Source organism: Lithobates pipiens, unplaced genomic scaffold (assembly GCF_037356315.1).
Source record: "Lithobates pipiens isolate NorthernLeopardFrog02 unplaced genomic scaffold, aLitPip1_a1.2 Scaffold_30, whole genome shotgun sequence".
Lineage (NCBI taxonomy): Eukaryota > Metazoa > Chordata > Amphibia > Anura > Ranidae > Lithobates > Lithobates pipiens.
The window spans coordinates 94,871,854-94,884,532 of record NW_027507791.1 but is presented as its reverse complement, the minus strand read 5'-3'; the positions used below and the strand labels follow the sequence as shown (position 1 = coordinate 94,884,532).

General features: G+C 42.1%; 1 protein-coding gene across 11 annotated transcripts in view; it reads left to right on the top strand.

The window, feature by feature from the left end:
• The window catches only part of SMOC1 (SPARC related modular calcium binding 1), a 273,199-nt gene extending 267,394 nt beyond the window's left edge, over positions 1 to 5,805 (top strand). For 9 of the 11 annotated variants that reach the window (XM_077464636.1, XM_077464634.1, XM_077464640.1 and 6 more), the window contains 2 exons: positions 99 to 152; positions 5,325 to 5,804. In XM_077464636.1, coding sequence (XP_077320762.1) covers positions 99 to 152; positions 5,325 to 5,341 — 71 coding nt within the window. In that variant the 3' untranslated portion in view covers positions 5,342 to 5,804. Of the gene's footprint in view, positions 1 to 98; positions 153 to 5,324 lie in introns of all 11 variants that reach the window. The other 2 variants (XM_077464635.1, XM_077464641.1) reach the window with 2 other exon arrangements.
• The last annotated feature ends 6,874 nt before the right edge of the window (positions 5,806 to 12,679 follow it).

The following is a 12,679-nucleotide window of genomic DNA, read 5'->3' as shown; positions in this document are numbered from 1 at the left end:
TACAGGGGCTAAGAGATAGCTATGTATGTTCTTGGCACGGTTTAGGTTGTATATGCACAGCTCATTGTCTGTCTAATATTTTACCCTTTTATTTTTAGGTACTAATGCTGGCAGTTTTCCTCCTGGAAGGAGACCTGGATTGAACCCTTTCAGTGAGTAATCATTACAGTAATGGCAAACAATGTAATAAAATGATTTGCTGTCATTCAGAAGCACCAGTGTGTATATGAAAACTCCCAAAACATTTGTTGTTGGTGTAGAGAGTTTTATACTGATAGTGTTTGGCACGAGGCTGCCCTAAATGTCACTAACAAAAAGTAACCCCCAAATCAAATCACCTACCTAACACTTTCCTGCCTGAACATGTAACACTTCTAAAATCTAAAATTAGCACTTGATCCTGCCCCAAATCCAGTGCTGTCTTGTGCACTCTGCAGTGTTATCCAAAACAGCAAGTGTATCAGAACTGTGACCACCTTCTCTCCATAATACCATGGGAAGGTGTTTTGCAGCCCAAACATACTTCCTTTCCTAGGGTGACAGTTCTGCCACTCTATAAATTGAGTGAGTGAGCGTTGTCACCCTAGGACAGCAAGTGTTAACCAGATCAGTGGGTGAAAATAAAGGAAAAATGCTGAAGAAGGAAAAACTAATCACATCTGTACATCTAAGGGCTGGGAAGTAATATATAAACATTTTCTTAGGTTTATTTATATAATTATTTATATATATATTATTATTTTGTGTGTGTATGTGTGTGTATGTATGTATGTGTGTGTATGTATATATGTATGTGTATCTATATATATATCTATATATATCTATATATATATATATATATATATATATATATATATATATATATATATATATATATATATATATATATATATATATATATATATATATATATATATTATTTATATTTATATTAAAAGAACACTTTTTAATCAGAGTATAGTATCAAGTCAATTAAACTCCTGGGACAGTGATCTAGTCAGTTAAGTAGCAGAGGGGGCTGTTAATCAGTTTTAGCTGCTTTGGTGTTAATGAAATTAACAGGTGCACTAGAGGGGCAACAATGAGATGACCTCCAAAACAAGAATGGTTTCACAGGTGGAGGCTACTGACATTTTCTTCCCCCTACTCATCTTTCCTGTCTGTTTTTCACTAGCTTTGCATTTGGCTAGGGTCAGTGTCACTACTGGTAGCATGATGTGATACCTGAACCCTATAGAGGTTGCACAGGCAGTCCGACTCCTCCAGGATGGCACATCACTAAATGCCATTGCCAGAAGCTTTGCTGTGTCTCCCAGCACAGTCTCAAGAGCATGGAGGACACTCTGGGAGACAGGCAGTTACTCTAGGAGAGCTGGTCAGGGCCATAGAAGGTCCTTAACACATCATCAGGACTGGTATCTGCTCTTTTGTGCAAGATGGAACAGGATGAGCACTGCCAGAGCCCTACAAAATGACATCCAGCAGGCCACTGATGTGAATGTCTCTGACCAAACAATCAGAAACAGACTTCATGAGGGTGGCCTGAGGGCCCGATGTCCTTTAATGGGCCCTGTGCTCACTGCCCGGCACCATGAAGCTTGATTGGCATTTGCCATTGAACACCAGAATTTGCAAGTCCTCCACTTGCGCCCTGTGCTTTTCACAGAGGAGAGCAGGTTCACCCTGAGCACATGTGACAGACGTGAAAGGGTCTGGAGAAGCCGTGGAGAATGCTATGCTACTTGTAACATCGTTCAGCATGACTGGTCTGGAAGGCATATCCATGGAGGAACACACAGACCTCTACAGGCTAGACAATGGCACCCTGACTGCCATTAGGTATCAGAGTGAAATCCTTGGATCCATTGTCAGACCCTACTCTGGTGCTGTGGGTCCTGGGTTCCTCCTGGTGCACGACAATGCCCAGCCTCATGTGGCAAGAGTATGCAGCCAGTTCCTGGAGGATGAAGAAATTTATACCATTGAATGACCCCCACATTCAACTGACCGAAACTCAATAGAACAACTCTGGGACATTATGTGTCGGCCTACCCGACGCCACCAGGTTGAACCACAGTCTGTTCAGGAGCTCAGAGATGCCCTGGTTCAGATCTACGAGGAAATACTGCAGGACACCATCCGTCGTCTCATTAGGAGTATGCCCCAACGTTGTCAGGCATGCATACAAGCACATGGGGGCCATACAAACCACAGAGTACTATTTTGAGTTGCAATGACTAGCTTGCTGCATAATTTTTTCATTTTGATTTGAGTTCAGCTCTCTGAAGGTTGATAATTTTTATTTCCATCAAACGATGTGGCATCCTTTCATTCCTAACACATTACCCAATCCATATCAGTATACATATCCAGCATGATATTTTACCCCATTGCGATATGATGTGTTTTCAAAGTGTTCCTTTAATTTTTTTAGGGGACCAAGGACTCCTTGTATGTGTACAATATGATATGTATACAATAATACAATTATTCAAATAACCATGTATGTGGCGAAAATTCTAGAGATAAAGGAAAAATGGCTTACAGTAAGGAGTCTTAGAGCTTTTGCATATGATAAAAAAAAATGGCCAAAGATGACTTGAGGTCCTAGACCTTCAGATAAAAGCTTCTGGGAAGTAAAATAAACCTTATTGATCACTTACCATATAAAAATGTGTCTACATTTTTCGAATATCCATTTTTGGTCAAATAAAAAAAAAATGGTTATCCGAACAACATAGACAAATTTTTATACGGTAAGCGATCAATAATGTTTATTTTTTCTTCCCAGACGTTTTTTCTGAAGGTCAGTTTTTATCATATGCAAAAGTTCTAAGAATCCTTACTGTGAGCCATTTTTTCCTTTGTCTAGAATTTCCCCGAAAATAAGATCTAGCGTGATTGTCGGTGATGGCTGCAATATAAGCCTTACCCTCCAAATAAGCCCTAGTTAAAGTCCTTGTAGGTCTTATTTTCAGGGTAAGGCTTATTTTCGGGGAAACGGGGTAGGGCCTATTTGGGGGGTAGGGCTTATATTGCAGCCATCACCGACAATCATGCTAGGTCTTATTTTGGGGGAAACAGGGTATCATATATTGTATACATACGCATGTTTTTATATTTTGTACAGCACTGAGGAAGGGGAAGTCCTTGGTCCCCCGAAACACATTGGCTCTATTTTATCATCTGTACTCCTAACGCGGTTTATGGCGTTCCTTTACATTTATCTCCTTTGATCACTACGGGAGCGACCACCTGGCTGCACCCTGAGGTAGCAGCCCAGGCCCACAACAGGGTTTACCATCTTCACACAACAGCCATGCATCAAACTCTGGAAAGAAACTTTTCCTATCCTGCCCCCTTGACTTCCTATCTACAACCAGTGACCAATCAAGTCAGTCCAGCGCGATCCCTACCCTTCAAGACCAAAATTCACTTAGCCATTGATGACCACTGATAGGTTAATTGGGGTCAATGAGATATATATATATATATATATATATATATATATATATATATATATATATATATATATATATATATATATATATATATATATATATATATATATATATATATATATATAATATAATATTGCTCTTAGCTATTCATCCACTAAAACTGCATGTACACATGTTTTGTGCTGACTAACCAGCTGATGTGAGAATACGGCTGAATCAAATGAACTTTTCATTTTTGGCTGAATTTATTAAGAATAGATTATAATAGTGTGAATCAGGGAAATACAGTATTAGGGGCACTAGATGCAGGTAGGAAATAGATAGGAAATAACTAGGAAGAAAAATACAATGTAACAATTCCATATAATGCTGTAGGCCAGTGGTTCCCAACCTTTTTGACACCAGGGATCGGTTTTGTGGTAGACAATTGTTTCACGGACCGAGAGGAAGGGAGGTTGGGTAGGGATGTGGTGGGTGTTTGGGCGGTATTGGGGGAGGGGGGTTTGGTATCAGGATGCACTTTATTTCTGGCAAGCAGCCAGTTAAATCAGATGCTGATTGCAGTTTGGACACCAGTGTGGGCTGACATTGGAGCTGATCTGTGCACACACAATATCTGAGTAGGGAGCCATGGCAGTGTCCCATTCTTGCAGATAACCTGTCCTGGAAGACACATAACCGCTTCCTAATTTCTCTCTATCTCAGACTGCCTCTGTCCTCTTCAACTGATGAACCACAATCACCAGGGGCAGAAGCTGCTGGGCAGGACCCTGGGGTGGATATTGATGGCAGGCACTGGGGTGGCTGGTACAAAAGGAGGTGGGGATATGCAGTGCTCAGTCATGTATTGCAGTGGTTCTCTACCTCAGTCCTCAAGTACCTCCAACTGGCCATGTTTTCAGACTTTCCTTTACTTTGCACAGCTGCTTTAAATCAATATCAATGATAAGGTATTTATAAGAGCTATTTTATCTCAGGGAAGTTCCCAAAACATGGCCTGTTGAGGGTTCTTAAAAACGGAGGTTGAGAACCACTGATGTATTGTACACAGACCCCTGCCTTGTGTCTGCAAGCATCTGTAAAACCCCCCCCCCAAAAAGGCCACTTTCTGCAGTGCATCGATGCAGGCCAGCTACAAACAGGCCACAGCCTGGGGGTTGGGGACCCCTGCTGTAGGCAAATAAATGTAACTATTGTTACTGCAGGATCCCCATTTAATTAATTCCCTCCAGCGTTCTCTATATTTGTTACATTTTACCTCTTCTAACATGTTTTATCTTCTATGATTCTCGGCTGTATCCAGTGGTCATATTGTGGTATTTTGCCGACTGGCTCTATGGGGTTGATTTACTAAAACTGGAGAGTGCAAAATCTGGTGCAGCTATGCATGGTAGCCAATCCGCTTCTAAGTTTAGCTTGGTCTATTACGTTTTGCCCCAAAAAAACTGAAAGCTGATTGGTTTCTCTGCAGAACTGCACTAGATTTTGCACTCTGCAGTTTTAGAAATTGAACCCCTATGTTTGTTATAAATGAACCTATCTTTACTACTGTCTATAATGAAGACCTTTCAACCAGAAGAGAAGATAGCTTGGGAACATGCAGGTTTTGCCCTCACAACAGAACAAAAGCACATGCAGTTTTGATGAATGACTAGATATTCAAATTTTTTTACAAATAGTTCCTATATGTGTACCCTTTACATTTTACCTCCCCCTAGCACTCACGTGTGTACTGTAATATATATTGGCCTCTTTAGCAAATCTCAATTATTTTCTGGATAAAATCAGTAGTTGACTGCTTATATTTACTGTCTTTCCTATACAATTGTTGGTAAAATAACTCCAGCTTGTACTTTGTTGCAGTAGGTCGCCTAGTGTAGAAGCCCATACACATATGATGACGACTGAATAACAGGAAAGGGACTCATCGCATCCGGATCAATCACAGATGCAGCTGATGGACCTCTCAACGTTTGCACTTTTAAGTGGACTTTATACATAACATTTTTATTCCATTGCCGGAAACACAAGAAGATTCTGCCCTTTTTACCTTTTAGATTTTTTTTATTAAAAAGAATCTGCTACTGACAAATTAGTAAGTGAATTCATTGTGACTCTGGATAAGAAGAGTTTTTGTATATAAATGTATATGTAAATTGTACAGTGCCATTTGTACAGGTCTTCTTAACACTTTGTGTCTTGTGTCTTTTATAAATTTCTAGTGGGCACCTTTGGCCCCCTTTGCTGGTTTTCATCTTGTGCCTATAGCATTCATGTTTACTATGCTTGTATTTTGTAAATTAAAAATAACGATAAAAAAATGATGCCATGTTTTATTTAAACAGGTTGCTAATCATAGAGGTCTATGTGTAACTAATAATAATAAAGATTAACCTATAACAAAATTGTAGAACAAAGAATGACAGTGTTGTCTGTGGCAGTCAATCAGACTTCATCTGTCATTTTCCAGTTAAGATTAGGAACTGAAAGTAAGCTTTTGATTGGTTAATAGGCAATGCACATAATTTTATTTTTCAAATTCTTTATTTAACCACTCACCTACTGGGCACTTAAACCCTGTTCCTGCCCTGGCCAATTTTCAGCTATCAGCGCTGTCGCACTTTGAATGACAATTGCACAGTCATGTAACACTGTACCCAAACTAAATTTTTATAATTTTCTTCCCACAAATAGAGCTTTTCGTTTGGTGGTATTTGATTACCTCTGGGGTTTTCATTTTTTGCTAAACAAACGAAAAAATACCGAAAGTTTTTCTTAGTTTCTGTCATAAAAATGTAGTTTTCTCCTTCACTGACGTGCGCTGATGAGGCGGCACTGATGAAGCAGAACTGATGAGTTGGCACTGATAAGGTGGCACTGATATGTAGAATTGATGGGCACTGATGTGCAGCACTGATGGGCACCGATAGTGCTCATCAGTGCTGCATATCAGTGACACCTGTTAGGTGGCACTGATGGACACTGACAGGCGGCACTGATTGGCACTGACAGATGGCACTGATGGGCAGCACTGATGATGAGGTACTGACAGGTGTTTCTACTGTGCACTGATTGTCACTGAGGGCTTTTTTGAGGGGCACTGACTGGCAGCTGTTGGGCACTGATTGGCAGGTGGTGGGCACATCTGATGGGGGCTGTGCTGACAATCAATGTGCTGATTATCAGCACAAACCCCCCCCCCCCCGACAGGGAGAGCCACAGATTGGCTCTCCTGGTTCACACAATGATCAGCTGTGATTGGTCACAGCTGATCACGTGGTAAGAAGCCTTTGTCAGAGGCTCCTTACCATTATCGGAGATGCAGCGTGGCGGACTGACAAGCTGCACTCGCAATCGCCACTCTGTGTGCCAGCATGTTATCCTGCTGGACGTCGTATGATATCTGGTCAGGATAACATAACCACTTCCCGGGCGTCAATCTGCTATAGGCCGGGCAGGAAGTGGTTAATCCCTACTGGGGTTTTTATTTTTTGCTAAAAAAAAAGTTTTTATAGTTTGTTATACAATTTTGCAAATGGGTAATTTTTCTCCTTCATTGATGTGTGCTGATGAGGCTGCACGGACGGACACTGATAGGCTGCACTGATGGGCACTGATAGGTGTCACTGGTTTGTGGCACAGAAAGGCACTGATAGGTGGCACTGATAGGTAACACTGATCGGCAGCACTGATGAGGCGCTGATTGGCAGCACTGATAGGTGGCACTGGTGGGCATTCATAGGTGGCACTGGTGGGCACTGGTAGGTGGCACTGACAGGCAACGCTGTTGTGCACTGGTAGGTGGCACTGGTGGGCACAGAGGAGTTGGCTCTCTGTGTGGGGGACTGATGTCCATCTGACAGAAGCCAGTATTGGGGTTCTTTTTTTCTCCTCCCGCTTTCAGCGGGAGGAGAAGAAATAGCCAGTTACCAGCTCTGTGTTCATTGGCTGACAGCTGATCACGTGGTTAGGGGTTCGGGATCGGCCCCTTACTCCGATCTACAATCAGCCGAGTTTCCTTCACTAGCTGATCACAGAGCGCGCCCTGTTCAAGCATGGGAGGACATACATGGACACCCTCCTGGCAATTAAGGCCCGCTCCGTAGCCAGCTTTCGGCTATAGCGTGGATGGAAATGGGTTAAATTATCCAGCATACACAGAGCAGTAAATCACATTAGACAGATGCATGCATAAAGTGACCACGGAGAGATCCTGAACTAACCAGAAATACAACATCAGTTATAGTTAGCATAACGTACATGAGTGTTCCTGCATTTCCATATATTTCCAAATAAAACAAAATCAACAGAGCTTAAAATGGTGTAGGCGGGGTCGCCTTTCTTGGATCAAGTTGTCGCTGCCACCACGAATGCATGGGATAAAACATTCTTGTCATGTGAATGGATAAGGTAAGAACCAACTTGGCTTCAATCCTCACATGACTGGGCTATTAATATTCCTGGCTATGCACTCTTTCGGAGAGACAGGGTAAAAAGGAAAGGTGGCGGGGTCTGTCTCTATGTGAGAAGTGATCTCAAAGCAAGTGTGAAAGAGGACCTGGTGGATGGAGAGTGTGATGAGTCCGAAGCATTATGGGTGGAACTGCATTTAGATGGGGGTAGTTCAAAGTTAATCGTTGGAGTTTGTTATAGACCACCCAATGTGAATGAGGAGGTGGAGACTCAGCTCCTTGCACAGATGGAAAGGGCTGCAAGGGCTGGGACAGTGATAATAATGGGGGATTTTAACTACCCAGAAATTGACTGGAGTAATGGCACTGCTGGGACAGTTAAAGGGCAAAAAATGATAAACCTATTACAGGACAATTTTATGGTCCAGTTTATTGAGGCCCCAACTAGGAATGAAGCTCTGTTGGACCTGGTAATCTCAAACCATGCGGAGCTTATTACTAATGTCCAGATAAAAGAACACCTGGGTAGCAGTGATCATAACATGATTTCCTTTGATGTTAGCGCTAAACAAGAAATACATACGGGTAAGATAAAAACACTTAACTTCAAGAGAGCTAATTTTCCAAGGATGAGGGCTACTCTCCAGGACTTAGACTGGGAGAGAATATTCGCTTCAATGGGCACAGAACAGAAATGGGAATTCTTCAAAAAGACTGTTGGGGACCTCACTGCAAAGTATATTCCCATGGGCAATAAGTTTAAAAGGCTAAAAACAAAACCTATGTGGCTCACGGCCAAAGTTAAAAAAGCTATAAACTGTAAGAGAAGCGCTTTTAAAAAATATAAAAATGAAGGATCACTAGTGTCATTTAAATGTTACAAAGAAATTAACAGTATATGTAAAAAGGAAATCAAGGATGCAAAAATTCAAAACGAACGACAGATTGCAAAAGATAGTAGGACAAACCCCAAAAAATTCTTCAAATATATTAATAGTAAAAAGGTCAAGTCTGAGCATGTAGGCCCTTTACAAAACAATCTAGAGTTGGTGACTGGGGACAAAGAGAAGGCTAATTTATTAAACACTTTCTTCAGCTCTGTGTACACAAAAGAGCATGGGGGAGCTCATGTCCATAATGGGGGTGGTAGTGACACAGCCCCAAATGATCCACAATGGCTCAAAAGGGATATGGTCCAGAAATACTTAGACAGAATAAAGGTGGATAAAGCACCTGGACCTGATGGCATCCACCCACGGATCCTAAATGAATTGAGCTCTGTAATTTCAGAGCCATTGTATCTAATTTTTAGGGACTCATTAATGACGGGAATAGTCCCACTGGATTGGCGCAGGGCGAACGTGGTGCCTATATTTAAAAAGGGATCAAAGTCTTTACCAAGTAACTATAGACCTGTTAGCTTAACTTCTATAGCTGGGAAGATACTGGAGCGTTTAATAAAAGACCACATCGACGAGTTCTTGCTGAACAATAACACTTTAAGCAACAGACAGCATGGATTCATGAAAGACAGAAGTTGTCAGACAAATCTGATTTCTTTTTATGAGGAGGTAAGTAAAACCTTGGACAGAGGGGTGGCGGTGGACGTGGTATACTTGGATTTTGCAAAAGCATTCGATACAGTTCCGCACACACGGCTCATGTGTAAGGTAAAGTCTACAGGTTTGGAAATATCAGTTTGTAAATGGATAGAAAATTGGCTAGAAGACAGAATTCAAAGAGTCGTGGTTAATGACTCTTACTCTGAATGGTCTAAGGTTATCAGTGGTGTACCCCAAGGTTCAGTGTTGGGACCCTTACTTTTTAACATCTTTATAAATGACATTGGGTCTGGCATCAAAAGTAATATTTCTGTCTTTTCAGATGACACCAAGATATGCAGTGGAATAACGTCTTTACAGGATGTCTCCAATTTACAAGCCGACCTCAATACACTGTCTAATTGGGCGACTATGTGGCAGATGAGGTTTAATGTTGATAAATGTAAAGTTATGCACTTGGAGCCTAAGAATATGCATGCATCATACATGCTAGGGGGAGTACAACTGGAGGAATCCATAGTGGAGAAGGATCTGGGGGTTTTGGTAGACCATAAGCTCAATAACAACATGCAATGCCAAGCTGCTGTTTGCAAAGCGAGCAAAGTCCTTTCTTGTATTAAGAGAGGTATGGACTCCAGAGAAAGAGATATCATTTTGCCCCTGTTCAAATCTTTAGTAAGACCTCACCTGGAATATGCCGTTCAGTTTTGGGCACCAGTTCTCAAAAAGGATATCGGGGAACTGGAGAAAGTGCAGAGAAGGGCAACCAAACTGATAAGAGGCATGGAGGAACTCAGCTATGAGGAGAGATTAGAGGAACTAAATTTATTCACTCTTGAGAAGAGGAGATTAAGGGGGGATATGATTAACATGTTCAAATATATTAGGGGTCCATATAGTGAACTTGGTGTTGAGTTGTTCTCTGTACGGTCAACCCAGAGGACACGGGGGCACTCTTTACGTCTAGAGGAAAAGAGATTTCAGCTTCAAGTACGGAAAGGTTTCTTCACAGTTAGAGCAGTGAAAATGTGGAATAGACTCCCACCAGAGGTGGTTCTGGCCAGTTCAGTAGATTGCTTTAAGAAAGGCTTGGATACTTTCCTGATGGTACATAATATAACTAGGTACTAACATAGGTAAAGTTGATCCAGGGAAAATCCGATCGCCTATTGGGGGATCAGGAAGGAATTTTTTTTCCCCTGCTGTAGTAAATTGGAGCATGCTCTGCTGGGTTTTTTTTTTTCGCCTTCCTCTGGATCAATTGTGGGCATAAAATTGGGTATCTGGATTGTACGATTATTTTTTATTTTATTTATTTGTTTTTAAGGTTGAACTGGATGGACTTGTGTCTTTTTTCAACCTGGCTAACTATGTAACTATGTAACTATGTAACTATGTAACCAGAGAAAGGAAGTAGTGAGAGAGAACAGTAGAAAACAAAACGTGTGTGTGTGGGGGTAGATGAGAACGGGGGGAGCACGACTGGTGTAGTTGCTGGCAGAGGGTTGAAGAACCCCAAAGATGGGACATCAGGATACTGTGTCTCTTTTCGAGAGACAGAGGGAGGTTGTGAGTCTCTCCCAATGCACATAATTTACCTTGATGTTTTTCTAAGGACAAATTCATGCCTATATTTCTAAAATGCATGTTTTACTGCACAATTCCACAATGCACAGTAGTACACAGCATTGTGTGCAGTGCCATTCTTTTAGGTCCACGGGGGCCAATATCAACAAGACTGGGGGGTTTTGCTGTGGCAATCTGGCTATTATTCTCTATAGGCCAATCTTCCACACACCCTGTCTACCCCTTTTTACTTATTAAGCCCCATACACACTATCAGATTTTCTGCTGATTTTTGTCTTCAGATTTACCAAAACCATGTAGTAGAAGGGCCTGCCTGCTTGCATACAAATTGAAACGCCTAAGGTTTGACCTCATAATATATTGTTTTGGTTTTGATTTTTCAAATCAAATCCAATCAAAAGAATGTGTGAATCTTGGATGAAAGTGGTGTGATTCTTTATTCACTTATACAAAGACCCCTTAATATTTATGTAGCTGCAATATTACATTGTTACCAGCTGGGAATAGGTTCTATTTTCTATTTCGTGTTCTATTACTTATCTCTGTTCTTGGTAAAGCCTTAACGTTTATGTAGACCCTAAGGCCCCTTCCACACGGGTGCCTCTGTGAAACAGGATCCGCTCGCTCTCCGGGTGATCTTTCCTCTGATCCCCGCTGAGCAGGCGGATGACAGGTCCATGTCCGCTCCTCTAAGCGGTGGACCTCATTGGATTGCCCATGTGAAAGGGGCCTAGGGGCCCATTCTCACCAGTCTCACAAGTCAGCCCATTTGTTTCAAGCATAACAAACAGTTCTGAGTAGTCAAAGAAGACTTTATACTCGAGGATGTTATTACACAGAAAGAGTGGAGCTGGTGTCTACAGCCAGTAATATTTTCATCTAAAACAAGTTTAAAAAATACAATTTAAATTTAATAAATGAAAAAAATCTGATAGCAGAGAGCATTTTACACCAATACTTTGAATATCAGGTAAGGGGTGACTAAAATATATTTTCTTTTTTCCACTTCCACTGAGGTACTGGAAAAGTGTGAATGAATCAATGTCCTTCCCAACTCTGTAACCAGGCACTTCTCAGGATGCCATTTGCCGGCCCTCCTCCGAAGAGTCCTCCCCCGGTCACTTCCACGAGCTGTGGTGTCCCTCCAAGCCAAGAGCACACCTGGACACTTTGAATCCTCCCTCAGTTACAGCACCTGGGACTGGCAGATTCCGAGACTCGGGAACAGACGGATCCCTACCCCAGACTAGATGGGTCTATCAGGGGCCACTGACAGGAACATGCTGCGGGAAGTCGAACACCCTGTGACCCGGACCCCTAACGGGGCTAACCCGGTCCTGGAACCAGAACAGACCACATGGGTTTCACAAACAACTCCGGAACCCCAAACACGTGACCCACACCTGTTTAAGTACCCCCTCCCAGACGACTCAGTGGGCCCGGCACTCCCGCTGATTGGCTCCGAGAGGGCCATACCCAAACATCCAACCAGGCCAGGTTCTAGCCTGTCATGTGCACCTCACCGCTCACATGACCAGGCGGAACTTGCCAGACTGGTGTTAAAGTGGAAGTAAACCCATCGATTTAAACAGGTAAAAAAAAAGGCATGCCGGGAATGCTAACTGCACATTGGTTGTGCTCTCAGCCAAACTATCAA